The 20758-nt window shown below is 43.6% G+C and overlaps 1 protein-coding gene across 1 annotated transcript in view; it reads left to right on the top strand.

Moving 5' to 3' along the window:
* The window catches only part of ARSJ (arylsulfatase family member J), a 29834-nt gene extending 12976 nt beyond the window's left edge, over positions 1–16858 (top strand). Inside the window, exon 2 of the mRNA XM_027904352.1 lies at positions 14305–16858. Coding sequence (XP_027760153.1) covers positions 14305–15706 — 1402 coding nt within the window. The 3' untranslated portion in view covers positions 15707–16858. The remainder of the gene's footprint in view (positions 1–14304) is intronic.
* Positions 16859–20758: the final 3900 nt, after the last annotated feature.

The raw sequence follows: 20758 nt of genomic DNA, 5'->3' as shown, positions 1-20758 counted from the left end.
AAAGTTTACTGTAAATATAACTCAGCATAAACAGAGACTTATTTCAGTGGTTCCTGCAGTTCAAAAACGCAATTTTGAAAATTTATTTTATGGGGGGGGGTTTTATTTTGCTCTTTTATGGGTTTTTTATTACTTTTTTTTTTTTCTTTTTTTGCCAAAGACAGCCAATGACTGCACTTCATCCTACTGTGTGTCAACCTATATATCTCATGTGGGAAAGAAAGCACGCTCCATGTTTTCCTCTGCCTTCCCATTCTGTCCAGCAAGGGATAATCAGTCAGCATCAGGAACTAGCAATGCAACACTCCCACCCTGTCCCTGCCCATGGCAGGGGGTTGGAACTATATGATCTTTAAGGTCCCTTTCAACCCAAACCATTCTGTGTTCCCATGATTCTGGTTTTTACATTGTTATATCTTTGTTTTGTTATCTAAATGAACCTAAATTTAGGTGCCAGTGAAGCCCCTATTTACAATTTTATTTAATTGCATTTAATATACTCACACGGTTTTGCCATGGTTAATGAAAAAACTATGACTTATTAAAACAGAAATAACTTGTTAAGTATAATATGTAATTCCCTTAAAGCTATAATTTGATAAAGCGTGGATTTTGTTAAATGAGTAGCTTAGTTAAATAAACCAAAATAAACCCAGACAGTCCACTTAGGTAAGTAGAGATTGCCACGCCAGAAAACTTGACAAGGAGAGAACAGATTGTTTCCTTTCGCTGAAATTTAACCTATTTGTGGCACACAAACATTAGTCTTTGAAAAACCAACTGTTCCCACAGTGTGTGTTTGCTGATACCACTCATCCTGAGTCTGCACCTCATCAATTCGGGCTTTAAAAAGTGAGGAAAGAAAGAAACCACATCCCAGTTTGTGGAGGTGGATGATAACACCAAAGCCAGGGAAGCAAGAGCCCAGAGCAAAACTCCTCCTGGGAGGGAGAACGTGATTCTGTAATGGTTTGAGACAACTCAGTAGAGAAATTCCTCTTTTCCTGAACCTGCATCTTACTCCTTTAGCTGCCAGTTTGCTTAAGGATGGAAAACTGCGACGTGCAGGCATGGTGTTTATTTATTTTGTTTGTTTGTTTGTTTTTCATTTCTCTTCAGGAAAGTAAACTGCCTGCAGGTAATGAAAGGCCATCCAAGGCTTTTCAAACAAGCAGCTGAAAACATGGGCGCAACCGGGGAGGGGTTTGAAGGAGTCATTAAGGCGGGAGAAGTGGAATTCTGTAGGCACACTCCTGAGGGAGGGAGGGAGTGAGTGGGAGAAATCCTTCTGTCTGGTGAGAGCCTGGCAGAGCGTGTGTGCACCTTTGGGGTGTTTGCGCAAAGGCCAAGTGTGCTCTGTGTGATTCCATTTGTTCAGCAAGCTAATTTAAACCCATCTTCTCCATCTGTAGGCTAATCAAGAGCTCCATAGTCGTCAGGCACTTGACATCTTAAACACTGACAGATTGTTGTTTTATTTCATTTTCCTGTCTCAGTAACACACCTTGGAAATTGTGGATTCAGGGAGAGAATGAGAATTTTCTTCATTTTTTTTTTCCATCCCAAGTAAAGAAAGGAAAAAACCAATATTTTTTTTCAGCTAGAAAAACAAAAGAAAAGCAGAAGGATGAGCAAAATACAGAGTTTTTTATTTTACTGGCTGCAGTATTCTGTCTCTTACCAGCAGGCTGTGTAAACACCTGGTATAGCTAATAATAGGGACAGATGGTCTTGGAGCAACCTGGTCTAGTGGAAAGTCCCCTGCCCATGGCAGAGATTTGGAACTGGATGAGCTTTAAGGTGCCTTCCAACCCAACCCTTTCTATGGCTTCAGTAAGGAACCCCAGTGACCCAGAGAGGCTTTTATTCCAGCACATAAAATCCTGAAATGTGGCTGATGCAAAGGATATTTATATGCTCTGAAGGAATACAGATGAGAGATTTTTCCAGAGCAAATGAAATAAAAAGGAGGTTTGTTCATGCTCTAAATCATAGTGAAACTAATGTCTTAATTGTGAGTCCAACTGGGAAAGAGTTGGAACAGCAATTTCAGAGCCTGTGCAGGGAATGCAGGTAATCTCAGCAGAAAAGTAGGTATTTCCTTGTCAAACCAATCCCTCCAACTTAGATCCTGCAATTGCAGTTGGCTGTATTTTCAGGCATAGAGTTTCTTCCTTCATCCCACAGGAATGAGAATGAAGACAGATGGGAAGAAGTGAAGGGGGAAAAAAAAAACCAAAACCAACGAAGACACTTTTCCTCAACTGGAAAGGTTTGGAGGATTCTAGAAAGCATCGTTAGTGCAGAGCTATTTAGTTATGTTGGACTGGGATACTTCCATGGGCTGGGTTAAAGACCTTACAGTAGATATTTATTTTTCCATAACACTAGAAAACCTTGTGTACTTTATGAAGCACCAAATATTAGCCTGGGATTGCCTTGGAACAGCCTTGGTGTCACTGGCAGCTCCAATTCCAGATATGCAATGAGATCCATACCCATACAAAGCCCTAGTTTTGTTTTTTTTTGTGAAAATCAAGGTTTTCACTAATCCCCACAATAAGAGGAGCAACTCTTATTCCTCTTTCAAATTTTGTTTGGGAGTGGCTAACTAAAAGCATATAAAGAATGAATTCAAAGCTGTTTGAACTTTATGCTTTTAATATATCAGAATACAAATGTCTCCAGGCAACCTCCATATTAAGCAGAAATTTATTGTCCTTCCAGTTGACTTATAACACTGGCAACAAGCAGAATCACTGTTGTGGGTTTTTGTTGGGGTTTATCTGGCAGGCCAGGAGGATGCATTTCTCCCAGCACAGGAGATAGAGTTTCAGGGAGGCACATGGGAATCAGTCAGTGGGTCAGAGAATCGCAGTTCAAAGGCCCATAGTTCATAAAACATTTATGTGCTGTTATAAAAATAAAGTGGAAAGGGAGCTTATGTAACACACACACACACAAAAAAAAAAATAATGAAGAGCCAGCAGAAAACTTCCTCTCACATCCCACAACTTAAACTGAACTTCTATAATTCCAGAGAGAGTGTGTCCAGCCATGGCTTTTCCCCAGCTATCCCGGCGTGTCTGCTGTCTGCACATCCAGCCACTCAGTCCTTGGCCATTCTATTGTTCCTGCACTGGTGCATCACGGCTGAGCTGTGCTCACTGAGACCAAGTGCAGAAAACTAGTTTGCCACAGGAGTTTTGTTTCCTTCTTGGCTATAATAATGCAATCTGCAAGGGAAAAGGGAGAGGAGGGAAGCAACCTCAGCAAACTCACTGGATGGTTTAAGTTTGAATGACATGCCAAACAAAACCACCACCATCCCCAAAAGCAGAAAAAGAAATCTGAACTTGCAGGCTTTAGAAGTCTGGGAGGAAATTATGTTGCCCTTTGTGGTGTCCTTTACACTCTTAGTACATGCTGTTATGTCTAGATTAGATGGCTTTGAAATTTATTTGGAATTTTAGATAAGTATCTATTTGTTTTTAAACTACTGTGCTTACATAACAGTGCCTACTGCTGGCTGTGTGTATAAAATATTAGGTACTGAAAGTTCTGAAGGAAAACGTACAAAAATAACGAGAGACTTGGGCTAATGTTAATAACTGGATCAAACCCTAACGAAATCATGAAGTTCCCCTCTGATTCTAATGCGGGTTTCATGGATTTTTCATCTCCCCCTTCTTTTATCTCCTTTATTCTGAACACAGGACAACAGTTGCCATTCTGACCGGGAGGGATGGCTGCAGTTCCCCTAGGTGACCATCAGTACTGCTTCCCTCTTGGTTAAATAGATTACATGAGAAAGACGGGAGAAACTTCACTTTTCCCAGGTCAGAGCCAAAACGCACTTTTAGTCCAGACTCTCGGCTCCCAAGGAATGTGAGCTGAGGCTTTGTGGATCTTTTTCTGCTCTCCCATTCTATTGCTGACTCCCTGGTCAGCTCCCCTGGGTTTGGATGATTTTGAACACGTGTACATAAGCCTGGCTTTGAGAAGCACGTGCTTGACTTTAACACAAATAAAAGCAAAGCAGTTGGCCCTGCAGTTTATCGAGCACTGCTCGTGAAAAGCTGGGCATGCAGTGGGCTCTTGAGGAATTTTACAGCCATGCAACCAGATTACCAGAATTCCAAGTATATTAGGTGCTGAGTATTGAACAGGCCAACTGGGACAGTAAGTGAAGGACTGGTTCAGTTGCAGAACGAGTTGAAAATGTGTTTTACAGTGTGCACCCACTCCTGTGAGAAACCTGGTGGAGTGATGCTGGGTAAGGCCAGGGCTTAAAACTGTGCACAGGAATGTTGATTTATCAGACTGAAAGGGAAGAGCTGTGCAAGCAAGTTATACAGTGCTGTTACTAATAGGAACATAGAGATAAGGATTTTGTTACTGAGTGAGCCGACAGGCTCCCTGGTGGGTTCACAGCTTCCTCTGGGCTCCTTCCCTCCTGTGTGACCCGTTGGGGCTTACACCGAGCGGGCAGATTTGTGTAGGGGGTGGCAAAGTCTGGTGCAGACAGAGCCGAGCAGATGTGGTGGTGATATTCAGCGCTTCCAGTCACATGTTCCCGTCCCCCCAAACACAGGCAGCTCTGTGGTCTTGTAACCACTCGTCAGCTCTGGGCTGTGGTGCAGTCACAGCCCAGGCACTGCTACACAAAATCAGCAAACCTGCTGTGCTGCTGATTTTCCCCTCCTATAACCCCCCTGGCTCCTGAAGAGGAAAGAAATATTTATTCTTCTCGTTCAGGACAGATGTGAAGCGTGCCTGATTCTTATCTCCTTCCCTCTTTTCCCTTTACAATCCCCACAATTCCCAAACTTCTCTCCCCACGCAGAGATAACAAGAAATGTAACAAGACCCCAGATAATGATGCTTCTTTGTTTGGCATCACTGCATTTTGTTCATTTTGATGTTATTGCCACAATTATTAACCACTGAAATCCAGAATTTCACAACCTTGCCGGGACATAAGTGGTTTGGGAGTCAGAAAATATTTGCCACTGATTGAGTAACATTTCACAGAGATAATTGCCCTTCAGAAGAATAGATGGGTTTTGATCTCGCTGTTGCCTTTTCCAACTAATGCTTGGCTCCCACCAGAAACTCTGAGGGTGGAGTGCAAGTGTGTAGGAGCTGCTCCTCTGTGATGATGATAATTTTGGCTTGGCACCTGTGAGAAAACTGTGAGTATGCCCTTTTCATCTTGCAGCATCAGATTTTTTTTTTTTTTAGAGGAAGTTTCATATTGCAGATTGGGAATCAGTGGCCTTTTGTTAGTTGCTGTAACTTGTATCGATTTCATGGAGATTTAGGGACATGTTTTTGACAATCCCTGTTTGTGTCTTTTGCCGTTAAAAATTTAGACTGGTTTCAAAAATTCTTGTGGAAATGCACTTTAGCATCGGTTCAAGAGCAGGCAGTTGTTTAAATCCATCCCATTCAAGAAAACTCTTCTGTCTCCAAGGAATTTAAGAGGTGGAAGGTCTGTCCACACAAAGGGATCTTCTCAGGGGATCTTGTTTAATCTATTTAATGAAACAAATACTTTGATAAATACCAAATATGTTTCCCTTTCTCCTGAACAACTATTGTTTCTTAAGGAATCACTACTTCTACCTTTTAATTTTTAGTGAATGATCTGTGTTTTCAAGGGGGTATCTGTCCTTAAATCACTTATCACAGGGTATGTGATGCTAATATCACTCTATTAAATAAATATTTTCAGACAGGGGGGGAGAAAGCCCCACAGAGGGCAGGCATTTAATGCCGATGGCATCTGTACGTAGGTTCCGTGAATGTACTAGGAATTCATTTCAGATATGTTGGATGCACACTGCCAAAACTTTGTGTGTGTCCCATTTACACCTCCCTTATTCTTATCCAGCTCACTCCATTACGTGATTCGTTTCCGTGGCGTTTTGTCTGGGCTCAGAATCACCTGCTGACATCTTAAATAAGGCACAGCTTCATTAATATATTAACATTTTATAGCGAATATTTTATGTGTGCTTTATCTGCTTTTAGACACAATTGCTAGGCATGTAAGAGATGTGGTTTCTGGACTTTTTTTGGACCAACAGTGATGCACCTGTTTCCATTCCTCCCCCTGTGTTATGCTCCATTTTATTTCCAGGGATATTGCACTCAGTTTCTGTCAGGCTTTTGGGCACTCCTGCAATGCAAACAGTCGAGCAGGATGTGAGTGAGGAGCAGCATAAATGAGAAATTACTGGTCGTTAGGAGGGATTAGGGAGTGCAGCAGCAACATCCAAGAGAGCACTACTTGTTTTGCCAAGCCGGATTTAGGAGGGAAATAAAGAAGCATTTCTCCCAATCACTTTATTCCTCGTGGCAGGGTGGCCTGGGAACAGCTGTGCTCTCAACCTCTGTCCTGTGTTAGCTGCAGTTTGTGCCTTTCCTTTTTACTGCCGTACTGTACAGCGTGTGATATCTCTGATGTGGCGGTTAAAGATTGTCACAGAACTGACTGACAGCCCTGAAACACTGCTCCCCCCACTCCTTCTCCCTGTGCTACAACAGCACACCTACATCCACTCAGATAGTAGCAGTGAAAGCAGTTCATTTCCATGTGGGATCTCCCCTGTGAATAAACAAAGATGTTCCATTTCCCTGTGCTGTCAATCAGGAACCTGTCATCTGGGGCCCACGTTGATGCAATACTTCATTACCTTAATCCATCATTGCTTTGGGAACTGCACACAGTGCTTTTGTCTGATCAAAAGTGGGCTTGCATGTTCTGAAAAAGGGATCTTGATGCAATATTTCTCAGGTGAACTGGGAAGGAGAAAAGAAAATCCAGTAGCCAGCAATATGTGACAGAATTAGTACGTAACTGCTGGTAACCATTGTAAATAAGTAGGTGTGTGTTAGCACTGTGATGTAACAAATCCGGTTACAAACTGGTTTTAGCATCAAGGTGAGGCTCCTTTGCATCCTGCCCATGTTTTTTATCAGGACTAAAAAGCCCACTTTGAGCTGTGTTGTGCAGCAGACGTGGTGCCATCCCTGCTCAGAGGGGTGAGCAGCACAAGAGACTAAGAAACTGATATCAAAGTGTCAGAAGGATGAAAGAATTAGAAGTCAGCTGGGATGCTCAGGCTAAAAACTCTGCTGAACAGGGGAGACGGCCTCTCTTGGCTTCCAGCCCTCCCTCCCTTTCCAGTCAAGGTTATTCCTGTTGCTGATGATTCAGTGCCACTGCTGGTGCCAGTAAATGTCAGCCCAGAGAACCAGCGATGCTGTTGAAAAGTCAAAGTGCATTTTTTTCAGCAGCCCAGATAAAGCTGTCCTTCATGTTTTCTGGGCTGCAGATTCTCCTGGAAAAGCTCTATCCCATTGCTCCAGTGGGTATCCTGCTCTCTTGGATTGCTGTGTGATAGGCAGGGGTTGAAGGAAGAGATAATAATTTCCTTTCGATGCACATGTGCATGTTTTACAATAAAGTTATATGATAGGCTGCAATAAGTAGAACAAATGGAATAGCAAAGTTGAGACGAACAGAAATAATGATCCAAGCATATTTCTTAATTAATCAGCATTCCCAGTGAACCTCCATGCTAGAAAAGGAGTTTCATGCATTAATTCGTAGAATTAATTAATAGAATTAATTTTGACAGGGAGCAAAGATTTATCCAGAAGAGTGTTCAGTTGAAACTGATGGAATTATCCTTTTATTTAAATATCTACATATTGATTACGGGGGCCAGAATCTGTTCTGTAATAGATTCTTGCAGACAGCAGAGCTTGAGACACCTCATAGAGCAGGATAATAGGAATATTGTAAATACTAAAGAGGGAATTGTGGCCGTTGCCACTTGATTATCATACTCTCAAAATAATAGTGTACCTCTAATTTTAAATTGGTGCCTTTAAGACTAATCTAAGGTTTCAGAGCACACTTAATGGCCTGTGATACACTTCAGTCCAATAAAGTGATGGAATCACGATGTTCTCCAATGTCACACTCAGAAATGGGGAGTTTATGTAGTTGTTCAATGATTAATAGGAAATTACAGCTGTCACAAAGTCTACATGTTGTGTGAAGGTATCTAGAACACCTGAGGTGCCTCTGAAGCACCGCATAATCCTCATTTTTTTTTCAATGTCATAATGTTCTTTAATTATAAAGCAAGTACCTCTCTCAAATGATGCCATGTGGTAGTTGTTAAACTGTGTTTTACGTCTTATCATTTTGTCCTCGGTCGTCCTTGTTGCCAATTCAAGGTCATTTTACAGCACTCAGGTTGAGCCAGGCTCCAAGTGCTGGAGGTATGAATAATACATAAGGGCAGCATGAATGCAGAAATGGCACTAAATGGCCAAAGTGAGGATTTTAATTAAAGGCAATAACTGTTTGGCTGCTGCCTCGAGGGCTGCCATCGACTGTGTCATTTTTTATGAGAGGTGTTTTCTTGTGAAAGGCAGTCATGTAATGGATACCTTCCACGTCCCTTGGGTGCAGTCGCTGAATCAATTCGTCCCAGGTAAAGGTGAAATAATTTTCCTAAAAGCTGTCACAGAATTAGGAGTTTCAGCTGAATTTGGATCTGAAAATATTCCACACATGTGCACGACAGGGTTGGGGTTTTTTTTGTAGTGTAAAAATGCCTGTGTCATTAGCAATTAATGTATTCTTTCGGGCAGAATGAAGCAGGATGAGGTTTGCCCTGCCTGACCTTTACACACCATGCTGTGTCCCCATCCTGGCAACTTTTCCTTAACTTCAGGGACAGTGCATTTCTTTCCCTTGAACGTGGTGATTAGGTGTGGTATCCCACGGGATCTGTTGTTGCAGAGAGCCCAGGATTCGGTGGCGAGGTCTGGATTTGCGGTTGGCAGGAGAAGCGTTTCGTCACGTTGTTTGCTCTGCGTGTCCCTCGCATGTAGACATGAAACCTCGATGCTGATTATGCAATGACACACATTCCACCCCCTTCTTCTTAATGAGTGACACCCAGTGATAAAGCTGGAAGCTGTGCTCTGTTTCCACAGCTGCAGAGAGCTGGGAGCAGAGAAAACAATAGCTGCACATCCACATGTGCATTCCAGCTGCTGCTGGCTCCCACGTCCTCCTTATCCTTTCAGTCCTCCCATTCCAGCAGATAAGTTGCCTCAGTGACAGGGAAGGTTGGTAAAGGATAAGCTGCCAGTTTAGTAATGTTTTGTAGAAAATCAGAGTTAGTATATCCCAATATTCATTGCAGCTTAATTTGCGGGGTTATTCAAACTCAAAACTTCTGCTTGAGTTTCATTTTATGATTTTTCTCTTTCCTGCCACTGAACACCCTTTGAAACCAGGGAGAGTAACCACTACCCCAAACCCTGAAAATAGGGCAAGATACAGAACCTTCCAAATTACATGTTTGCAATAGCACTGCCAGAGTGATAATAACCTGAGTGAGAGTTTTTCTGTAAATACTCAGTTTAGAAGTAGATATTTTTCCATGCTGATTTATAAGCCCATAAAAATTCAAGGAATACAGCTGAGGATGAAATGAATGTGTGTGTGTGTCTGAGTGAACACCTCAGGTCTGATTTACGTGGGATGACACAGTGAATGCCTGTGAAGGTTTGGAGTTTGCATTTGATCTTTAATGTTGCATTTGCTTGTCTGATCCATCTACGCTCATAACCCTCCTTCTTCCCAAAATCTTAGAGTTACAAGCCAGAAGATAAAAACAGTTAAATGATAGATTAAATATAGAAAAGTGTGTTTCTCTGGCATACATTGAACACTGACAGAAGACTTGAGCAGAGGAAATGTTCCAAGGGACACGTTTGGATTCACCCAGGAGATTTTCCTCTTGAAGTCTAAAATTAGAATTCTTAGAATTCTATGATTCTAAGTCTCTTTTTCATCTTTGTTCCTGTTTTAGCTTTAAAGTCCTCAGCATATTCCATGCAAGACATTTAGTTTTTATGGCAGATATTTCTAATGCAGAACGATTTTCATGTGATCCTTTCATGTCAATCCATGTCCAAGGTGTCCATGATCCAGAGTTTTACATCCCTCTGCCCTGCTCTTCACCAGCCTGATTGGAAGACTGAAAGCAGAAGAGCTCCTCGGCAGCTTCTGCTTCCCTCCCAAGAACCTTGCAGAGCTCAAAGGAGCTTTGAGGTGAACAAGAGTGAACATTTTTAAATTTAAAATATTCTTTTCTGAATCCTGGGCTGGAGTTTATTATTTTAAACACTGAGGGATTTTTTTTAACATATCCTGAGCTGTGCAAGCATAAGAAAAATACATTTTCCATATGCCCTAGCTAGAGCAGTGCTAGCAAAAGCTATTGAAATTAGAAACTTCCAACTGAGCTTCTTTGTTAATCTTCAGTGAGCCTTAGAAGAATCTCAGTTTGAAGACAATTAATGCAGTATTTGAACATTGTGAAAGCCTGAAATCAGTAGTGTTGTACATGCACATTACAGAATTAAAAACATCCCAGCTTCTTCCTCAGTGCAGAACCCACCCTGAAGTTAAGGGAGGAAAACACTCACCAGAAAACTCCTGTTGGAAAGGGGTGTCATGAGCTCACGCTCAGGATGGAGGATTTATTTGCTTATTTATTTATTTTAAGAAACCTCTGAAGCATTCCTCTTGGCATCCAAGAGGCAGAGGGCCTATGAAGTCACCAGGATGCTCCCTCCGGGAGGCTGCTGCTTTCAAGTCCCCACTACAAACAAGTAAACAGCGCGGTGTGTCCGTCAGCCAGCGCCCAGCAACTGCCCTGGCAGGGCTTTCACTGCAAACATCTGAGCAACCACCCCAGCAAAATGAAAACAGAAGTGGAAACTGCACCGAGACATCCCCACGTAGCGAGGAGAAATTAATTTTCAATGGGCATGGTACTAGCTGGACGTCTTGCAGAGGGGCAGGGAAAAGGAGAGCATGGCACGTGCTTATCAAGTACTCCCAAGTCTTGAACACCTCCTCTTTCTACAGACTATTGTCACTTTACTACCTGTGTGTAAATAGTGCCCACAAAGATTGAAGTCTAAAAACCAATGAATTTAGATCCTCTGGCCCGTCAGCATTTACTTACATTGGACTGGTTGCTGGTGTTGAAATTGTAATAATGAATTCCAGGCTATTCATAGCCCTAACTTGCTTTTTTGCATTTGGGATTAAATTCAACCGATTTATTTTAAAGGATTAGCTGAACTTGTGGTAGAAAGTGATGAAATCCATAGGATGTATCTCACAGACATTTTGTGGCAGTTGTGAGGTTGTGACTTTATCTTCCAGAAAACTCCCCCAAAATCAGCATCTGCCTCTTATTCCCTTTATGTTTTGCCTTGTTCAGTTTTTTTCCTCGTGCAGAGCCTAAATACAGTTCCAAAATAGTCGTGTTGAGACACTTTTCCTGTTGCTATTAATGCCATTTGCTTCCATATCATCACTGTCTTTTGCTCAGATTACTTTGCCTTCCCATGAGTGCTCTGCAAGTCCTTTGAAAATGAAATACTTTCACTGAAAAAGTAATATTGGCACATGATGGATCAATTAGGAAGGCATGTGGCACAGAAAGTGAACAAGTCTTAGCCATTTTTGCAGCAGTGAAAAACATTCTGATAATCAGGTTGATATTTCTTTGAAGCATTTCTACCCTTGAAATATTTTGACTTAAAATTAATTGGTTTGCAGATCCGTTTTTGCATGTATGAGCATAAAAAGCTGCATGTCTGTTTGTCTGTGTGCCTATAGGTATATTCAGAAGCACAGCTGTGCCAAAAATAGCACACAGGCACACACACATATGGGAAACACACCAAAGTCTCATGCAAGAAGGCAACAGCAGAGAATATATGTATATTTATATTTATATTTATATATGTGCATTGTTGCCAGCAGATTGGATAACTGAGGGCACCACTGAAACAAGATGCAGTGCTGGGAATGCCTGTGTGACTGAGGCTAACTCTTGGTGTTTTTTGGTTCAATATTTCCCAGATTACCAGTGTAGGAATTGCATGCTTGGATCTCTAGCTGAAAAGCCCTTTGCTGGGGAATCTGCGTGGTGCTTTAGGAATTCTTTATGGGAATTAACTTTGTGTGACTATCCTGCTTTCTGGGTAGGCGTTGTCAAGAGACAGATTGGTTTGCAACGTGTCACAAATTCTGTTGCTTTGTTCCCCCCAGGCTCAGCTTCTGTGTGGAGGAGAAGTGTCACTACAACATCCCCTCAGAGAAAATCCTGACTTCCAGCAAAATTAGCTTATCAGGGGAGAAAGTGCCCCACTGGAATTAGGGGCTGATCTCGAGATGGAGGATGATGTTAGTGTTAAGAAAGCAGAAGCTCCTTACTAAAATAGCAGGGTGGGGACAAGGACTTTTCCAGCTGGATCAAAAAATGGGAATATACCAAAAGGATTTAATAAGGCAGAGGAAAGAGAAGGGGAAGGAAATGAAATGCCTTGTGGACAGAGTTCCCTGAGGGCTCTCAAAGATGGAATGAACTGAACTGCATGGTTTCCTGATGGGAGTTTACCTGTTTTTAAGAGGAGAATGTTGCAGCTGAATCACGGGAAGGATGTGGGTATTTGTGTGTGCGTGATATTTCTTTTTAAAAAGCCCCGTGTAGGTGCCAGAAACCCATCATTTTGAGAGTGTGCTTTAACTCTAGTGCAGTATCTCCTGTGTCGGCACCAGCTGTGAGTTTGGGGACAATTGGGTGGCCGGGCTCCAGGTCCCCAAACTGGTCCCAGAGACAATGCTCTGAAAAGGGGCCAGGGAGGCGAAGCAAAGCGGCAGCGCTGCAGCAACAGTTCAGTCCAGTGCAACACCCAAAGCTTCTGCAATGAATTAGTTAGGCCAGAGCTTCTGGTTCCCTGGAAATTAGTTCAAGAATTAAGTGGGAGTTGCACAATCCCTGCAGATTGCCAGGCACTAAAGACAGCTATGGCGCCTTCTAAGATCTTGGCCAGGAAGCCATCGTATAAAAGCAGGATTTAAGTTATTTATGGACAAGCAGAGCCTAATGTTTTTAATTTTCTAGATAGCTCGGGAGGCCAATCAGATTGGCAACTCCGGCAGAAAGTGTCAGGAAGTCCCAACTCCTGCTACTAGAAATGAATTCAAAACTGTTTTGAGGAAGATTCGCAGTATTGGTGGACCTGGCTGTTCTGTTTGTGCCTGAGAATTCAATCTATTTTCACTCTCAGGGAGAAGCTGCCTTTGGTTTACAATCTGCTGTTACATTCTGTTTTTTAGCATTGAACTGATAGAAACATATTTGTCCTTGATTTTTGATACTTATTGCTGCCCATACCAGCTTCATTTTCTAATCATACGGAGGCCATATGTATTCTTTACACATAGGCAGTGCTGCACTGCAGAATTTATTATCCCATCCTTTAACTATACTGCTCTTACATGCTCAAAGTCCAGCATTTTTATATGCTGTAGATGTGTTTACCGCCGGCGAGTTACGAGGCATTGTAAAAACTGTATTTATCCACATCATTTTCTGTAATCATTGCTAAATGGAGACATGTGAAAGCTTTCTGTGGAGGAAAACAGGGTGCCTGTAAATACCTGTGCTCCTGTAGCTGTAAGTATTTTGACTAGCTCAGTTTATGGAAGGTAATGTTTCACCCAGCAGTGACACAAGGACAGAAGATGACTGCTGAAGAGATCAAGTGCTTGAATTGTCACTTCCTTTTGAGTGATCACTCAGGAACCTCTTTCCTTGAGTTTTGACCAGGGTCTCACTCAGGAAAGAAATGTAAGTTATAGCCCATGTGCGTAGTGCATGAGGGATGAGCAGAGGTCAGACCCTTGGGCTCAGTGCTGCACGTGCCATGAGAGCTGGTCCTGAGCTGGTGCTGTAGTGCTTGATCTGCTTCCCAGGGCTGCTATTGACATAAGGGATGCCGTGGAGGTCTGGGAGTTTGACTGACAGCTTTAAAACAGTTGTGCCCAAATAATAGTTCACAGGCAGCACGTCGCCTCTGAGGTCTTTTGACATTGTCCACAGCTACCAGGAAATAAAGGCATTAAAAATGGGGCTGGCAGGGAGAGTCGTGTTTCTCGTTTGGTGGTGTTGCCCCCTGGCCAAAGGAGGTGGGGTGAAGCAAACCAGATGCCATTCTCCCATTTCAGCAGATTTGATATTATGACTGAGCTGGTTTTTGATGTACAAGCTCTGAAATATTCCCAGAGAAGGGAATAGTGCATAGGAGTGTATCTTCTGTTATATTTGTGCACACGGGTGTCCACACAGCTGAGCCTTTCCTCCACTCCCCCATCTGACACCTGTCTCCTCCTGCCTCCAGGTACCAGATCCACACGGGCCTCCAGCACTCCATCATCCGGCCGACCCAGCCCAACTGCTTACCTCTGGATAACGTCACGCTACCTCAGAAGCTGAAGGAGGTCGGGTACTCGACGCACATGGTGGGCAAGTGGCACCTGGGCTTTTACCGCCGGGAGTGCATGCCCACTCAGAGGGGCTTCGACTCCTTCTTCGGCTCCCTGCTGGGCAGCGGCGACTATTACACGCACTTTAAGTGCGACAGCCCGGGCATCTGCGGCTACGACCTGTACGAGAACGACAACGCCGCCTGGGACCACGACACCGGCATCTACTCCACGCAGATGTACACGCAGAAGGTGCAGCAAATCCTGGCTTCTCACGACCCCGGGAAGCCCATCTTCCTGTACATCGCTTACCAAGCTGTCCACTCGCCCCTGCAGGCGCCGGGCAGGTATTTCGAACATTACCGGTCGATAAATAACATCAACAGGCGGAGGTACGCGGCGATGCTGGCCTGTCTGGACGAAGCCATCAACAACGTGACCCTCGCTCTAAAGAAGTATGGCTACTATGAGAATAGCGTTATCGTATATTCCTCGGATAACGGCGGGCAGCCGATGGCCGGGGGAAGCAACTGGCCTCTCCGAGGGAGCAAGGGGACCTATTGGGAAGGCGGCATCCGCGCCGTTGGGTTTGTCCACAGCCCCCTTCTGAAAAACAAAGGGTCTGTGTGTAAGGAGCTGGTGCACATCACGGACTGGTTCCCCACCTTGATCACGCTGGCGGAAGGGCAGATCGATGAAGACATCCAGCTGGACGGCTATGACATCTGGGAAACCATCAGCGAAGGCAGGCGCTCTCCGCGGGTGGACATCCTGCACAACATCGACCCCATTTACACCAAAGCCAAAAACGGCTCCTGGGCCGCAGGCTACGGCATCTGGAACACCGCCATCCAATCGGCCATCAGAGTGAACCACTGGAAACTGCTGACGGGAAACCCGGGCTACAGCGACTGGGTGCCCCCGCAGGCCTTCAGCAACGCGGGCCCCAACCGCTGGCACAACGAGCGCGTCTCCTGGTCCGCCGGGAAAACCGTGTGGCTCTTCAACATCACCGCCGACCCCTACGAGCGGGTGGACCTCTCCGCCAGGTACCCGGACGTGGTGAAGCAGCTCTTGCGGAGGCTCTCGCAGTTCAACAAGACCGCGGTTCCCGTCCGGTACCCACCGAAGGACCCTCGGAGTAACCCCAAGCTGAACGGAGGAGTCTGGGGGCCGTGGTTTAAGGAGGACGAAAAGAAAAAGAAGCCGGACAAAAGCAAAGGTGCGAATAAGCAGAAGAAGAACAAGAACAAGAAAAAAGCAAACAGGAAAAAGGGGCAGTCGTTCCCTTGCCGGTCACGTCTTGCCGGTGGGTAGACTGTGAGCACCCTTTTTGGCCGAGTCTTAGTCGGCTTGGATCAACTCTCTTGAACTTCTGACAGAAGAGACTAGAAATGCCAGTTCTGCACTATGGATGAAAGTTGTCATCTTTGAATTTTTTGCTCTGATTTCACCAGCACAAGGTATCTCAACACCCTGAGTGTCCATGTGACAGACTTTCTCCTCCACGGGATGAATGGTCCTCACCCATCACCGCCACATTCCAGACAACAGCAGCGATAACGCCTCATTTCAGGAAACTCAGCTTTGATGGACAAATGGTGCTTCCTTGCCTTGATTAGTAGGAATCTTTGGAGAGGATGGAGATGTTAATGGCAGATGTTCTCTAAAGGAGAGGTGATTCAGAAAGAGAAAGGAAAAACAAAACCTGAGAACCTCTGTGGGTCAGTAAGTGTTAGTCAGCAACCTATGACGTTTTTTGATACAACACAGCAAAAATACGAAGCCATCAGGATAACTTCTTAGAGGTGCTGGGAAGGGGGGGCATGATAGGAGGAAAGCTGCTTTGAATTAGATTTTGTCTGTCTTAAATAAATCTGAGCTATTTTTAACATTTCCTAGATGTGCTAAGCTCCCCCCATTTGCAGTAAAACACATGACCAGCTAGCACACCCCACATATAATTTATTATAGGCATAGACAAAAACACATCGCCAGAGTGAATGTACTATTTAAACACTTTAACATAACTATGCAACAATATATAAAAGACATAATTTATTTTACAGCACAATCCTCATTTCTCTCCCGTTAAAACTTCCTGGCTGATGCAAAGTACCCCTTTGGGTGCCAGGGTTCTTTGGGGGTTTTTAACTTTGCTTTTTTACTTTGATTTCCAGCCTGTCATTCAGAGTTTTATTTAACAGATCCATATCCTCAGAGTACTGTAAACCAAGGAAATACTGTATACACTGCTAGGATGAGGAAGGAGAACGGTTCAGGTGCGTCACTGCATTGTGTATTTGCCTCCGGTGGTTTTGAATGTAACAAAGGGTTTATTTAATTTAGGAGTCATGTGAATACTGTTCAGTTGCTGTACAGAAGCTAGGCCATCTTGCTGTTCGGGGGGAAAAGTCTACTTTAAACCTTTTATTTATGTACCTATTAAAATAGTTTATTTTTATGGCATTCATAAAAGTAGTCTGCCTCTTTTTTGCATCCAAGATAGCAATTCTGGCCTAATTTATTTTAAACAAACTCGGGTGAGATTTTTTTTTTTTATTACTAGTATTATTTTTGGTGCAGGAATGTTTTATGACATTCTGCTTCTGAAACAGAATTTCTTTCTCCAGTATGTTTATCATTTGAGACATGCTTCAAACTTTACCCTTTTCCAAGGTGTCTGCACGGATGATGGATGCACGGACTGGCTGCACATTCTTGGAGATCTGGGGTAATTGATACAATACATACGCACATATGAGTTTCAGGATGAATTATGTTAAGTAAAATTGATGGTTCATTTGTTGCATAGCTGTAACATAGTTTGGTCGAATTTCAAATAAGCCTGCTTTTCAGCGATGTCTCACTTGACTCAGAAATCACATTTATATTGATGGATTACACTTAAACATTCCTAAAACCAGTGCATGCAGAAATCTGAATGATGTCCAACGCTCCGACACCTCCTGACCTTTTTAAAAGGGAACTAACTGCAGGTATGTGCTGCCAAACCCCAGCAAATGGCATATTTTCAGCTATAAAGCAGCATAAAGCTGTCATTAACAGAAACATGGAAACAAGTCAGTCAGATTCTGGAGTTACTTCTGTAATGAATATACTGGGGAGAACACAGAAATGGACTTCTTGAATAGTTGCATATAAATAATTATTGTAAAGGGATGATGTCTATCTGCCTAAGTGGTTAATATTGTCACTTATTTTTCATACTGTGTGGCCTTTCAGAAGGTGAATTCATTTCTTAGAAATCTGTCTAGCTTTACTTTAGATCTACACTATTCAATGAGTAATCAGGAACTCAGATATTCTCTAATTTCTCACTTTTTTTTTTTTTTTTAATGTGCCAGTGATGTCCCTTAAAAGAAATGAGAATAATGTCTTGAGATATTATGCTGGAAAATGTGACGTATAAAATTCATGCCTGTGAGAAAATGTGCTTCATTTTCCAAGGTCATTTTAAAAAGGCCAGAATTAGGTGTGTAAGCTAAGCTATATATAGAGGTGGACTAAGATGTTTTAATTTATTTTGGCATAATAGCAACAAGGCAGTGTGATAGAGTGTCACCCTCATAGAATCAATTATTACCCTTTCCCGTGAAAGTTTTATGGTGGCTTTGGCTTTTATTGGACCAAAGCAACCAGAGAGCATTATTCTCTGACAGTATTTTATTCTGTAATTATTTATATCTGTTCTCTCTCAGGCGAAATGGGAGTCCTTGAAAGTAACCGGTGCAAGGCAGAACAGTGGACCAGTTCTCTGTGTGTTAAATAAATGTGGCACCAGAGTAAGTGTTTGTCGAGTACATAAGAGGAGTACTCAAATTCCCCTTGAATCTGATACTTTGATGCAGTATAGGGCAAAAGTTGGGTTCAGAGTGGGTTAGAAAATACCCACGACTTGGAAGCTTTCCTGAGTATTTTGCTGAAAAGCTCCTGATGTAAAAGATGTCATGTCTGCTCTTGTTTTATTTTTTTCACTGCATCAATACAGAGGTTTCCAGCTTTTGGTGATGCCGTGTAGCTCTCCAACCTGGCCTTTTGTTGACAGAGCTGTAAGTAGCTCATCCACTCTCACAGCAGGATTCCTGGGGTTATTTATGGCTGCAGATGTGTTACGTGCCCAACCTCGGGGAAGGTTCCATAGGTAAACACTGCAAAAGAGATCTCAAAAAAGACTGGAGGTGGGAGCAAAGCGGGGAGTATTTACTGATGATTTTTAAGTTGTGGCAAGCCTTCTCCACATGCCCTCTGGGCATGGTCAGATAGTAACTCTGATCCTGTCTTAGTGACAGCCACACCTTCGGGAGGACCAGCCTGAGCAGGGAGACAATGTTTCTTCCTTGTTTTTTTTACAGGTTTTCTCAATTTTGTTTTTAAAGCTCTTCTGAATTAATTTTCTAATGGTAAGATAATTTTATCATCATCAACTACTTCTTAAATTTTGTTATCAACAACTGTATTATTATTGTTACTATTATTATTATTATTGTTGTTGTTGTGTGGTTGTTATTATTTATTTTGACATGAAGTTGGAGGCAAAGCACTCTCCTGACTAAAGAGCAGCAGAAAGCAGTGCCAGGAGCAGTGGGTAAATCAGAAGTGGCAGGTTTTGTGTGGGTCATGCTGTGAGATATGAGGGAATGTCCATGTGGTTGAGAAGCTCAGTCATGGAATATGAGTTGCCCTAACTGATGGAATTATTAGAGTCTGAGACATCCCAAAGGCTCTTACACTTGCTGGGCACATGAGGATTTTTGGAAAGTGAACTAGGCCTTTAAATCTAGCAATTTTCTATTTCCCACTGGAAGCGGCGGGCACTGATTGGATTTCAAGCCAGTGGCAGGGAACTCACGTTTCCATCCATGCAGGATTCTACATGATGGGTTATCCATGGTACTGTCTAGACAACATTGAAACGTGGGGGAGGGTTGTGGTCACACTGTGCAGAATAAGCTGCTTTTTCTTTCTCTCTATTTCACGTGCTGCACGTTCAGCAATGACCACTGGCACTCTTACCCAGCCACCCGCACTGCGCTGCCCCAGGGGGTTTCGGGGAAGGTTGGTTGGGTCACACTGGGTAGGAGAAACCACAGAATTCCCAGGAGGTTCAATACCAAACTTTTACTTGCGAACTTCAGAACGTTAAGGTAGAATAAGGTGCTTGGCAAATTTTAAAACAAAGTCCGCCCAAAGTGTTCATGAACTTCACAACTTTACACTTCAAGTTGGCAAACTTAAACTTATTCAGATGTAACAAGGCACACACTAAGGCTTTGACTGGAAATTTTTACTCTGGCTTACGATATATTTTTATATATGCCATTTTGAGGTAAGCTATGGATCAGACCGCCATTTAGGGTCATTCTTGGGCTCAGTCTGCCATTTTGTGACAGACCATGGGCTCACTCTGCCATTTTGGGGCCAGCCATGGGCTCACTCCGCCATTTTGTGACAGACCATGGGCTCACTCCGCCATTTTGTGACAGACCATGGGCTCACTCCGCCATTTTCGGGCCAGCCATGGGCTCACTCCGCCATTTTGTGACAGGCCATGCGTCAGTCTGCCATTTTGTGACAGGCCATGGGGTCACTCCGCCATTTTGTGACAGGCCATGGGGTCACTCCGCCGTTTTGGGGCAGGCCATGGGGTCAGTCCGCCATTTTGGGGCCAGCCATGGGTCGTCCACCATTTTGGGGCAGGCCATGGGGTCACTCCGCCATTTTGGGGCTGACCATGGGGTCAGTCTGCCATTTTGTGACAGGCCATGGGCTCACTTCACCATTTTGTGACAGGGCATGGGGTCACTCTGCCATTTTGTGACAGGCCATAGGGTCACTCCGCCATTTTGTGACAGGCCATGGGGTCAGTCCGCCATTTTGTGACAGGCCATAGGGTCACTCTGCCATTTTGTGACAGGCCATAGGGTCACTCCGCCATTTTGTGACAGGGCATGGGGTCACTCTGCCATTTTGTGACAGGCCATGGGTCAGTCCACCATTTTGTGACAGGCCATGGGGTCGGACACTACCATTGCAGTGTGGACAAGAGGCTGACGAAGGCTCAAGGGGATGAGGGTGGAGGAGTGGCCGTCCCATCTACACAGAGCTCACCCTTTTCCCCTACACGCTTCCCACATGGTTGTTTCGAGCCACTCAACCATTTCTCTGGTCTCCTACACGCCTTTGCCTTTTATAAAGAACAGCATTTAGGGAATAAACTAGGAATGGACTTGCTGGTAACATTTCTTTTAATTGAAGGAGCTTATTTGGTTCTTGACAAAGAGTGAGGGTAGTTTCCACAATGCATTTAGACAAAAGAAATATGCCTGAATTCTCCTTAAACTACAA

The sequence above is a fragment of the Empidonax traillii genome, unplaced genomic scaffold (genome assembly GCF_003031625.1).
Source record: "Empidonax traillii isolate 1590-97213 ecotype Southwest subspecies unplaced genomic scaffold, ASM303162v1 scaffold1043:size250015, whole genome shotgun sequence".
In the NCBI taxonomy this organism is placed as follows: Eukaryota; Metazoa; Chordata; class Aves; order Passeriformes; family Tyrannidae; genus Empidonax; species Empidonax traillii.
Note: the sequence above shows the minus strand (reverse complement) of the source record. Positions and strands in the feature narration are given on the sequence as shown.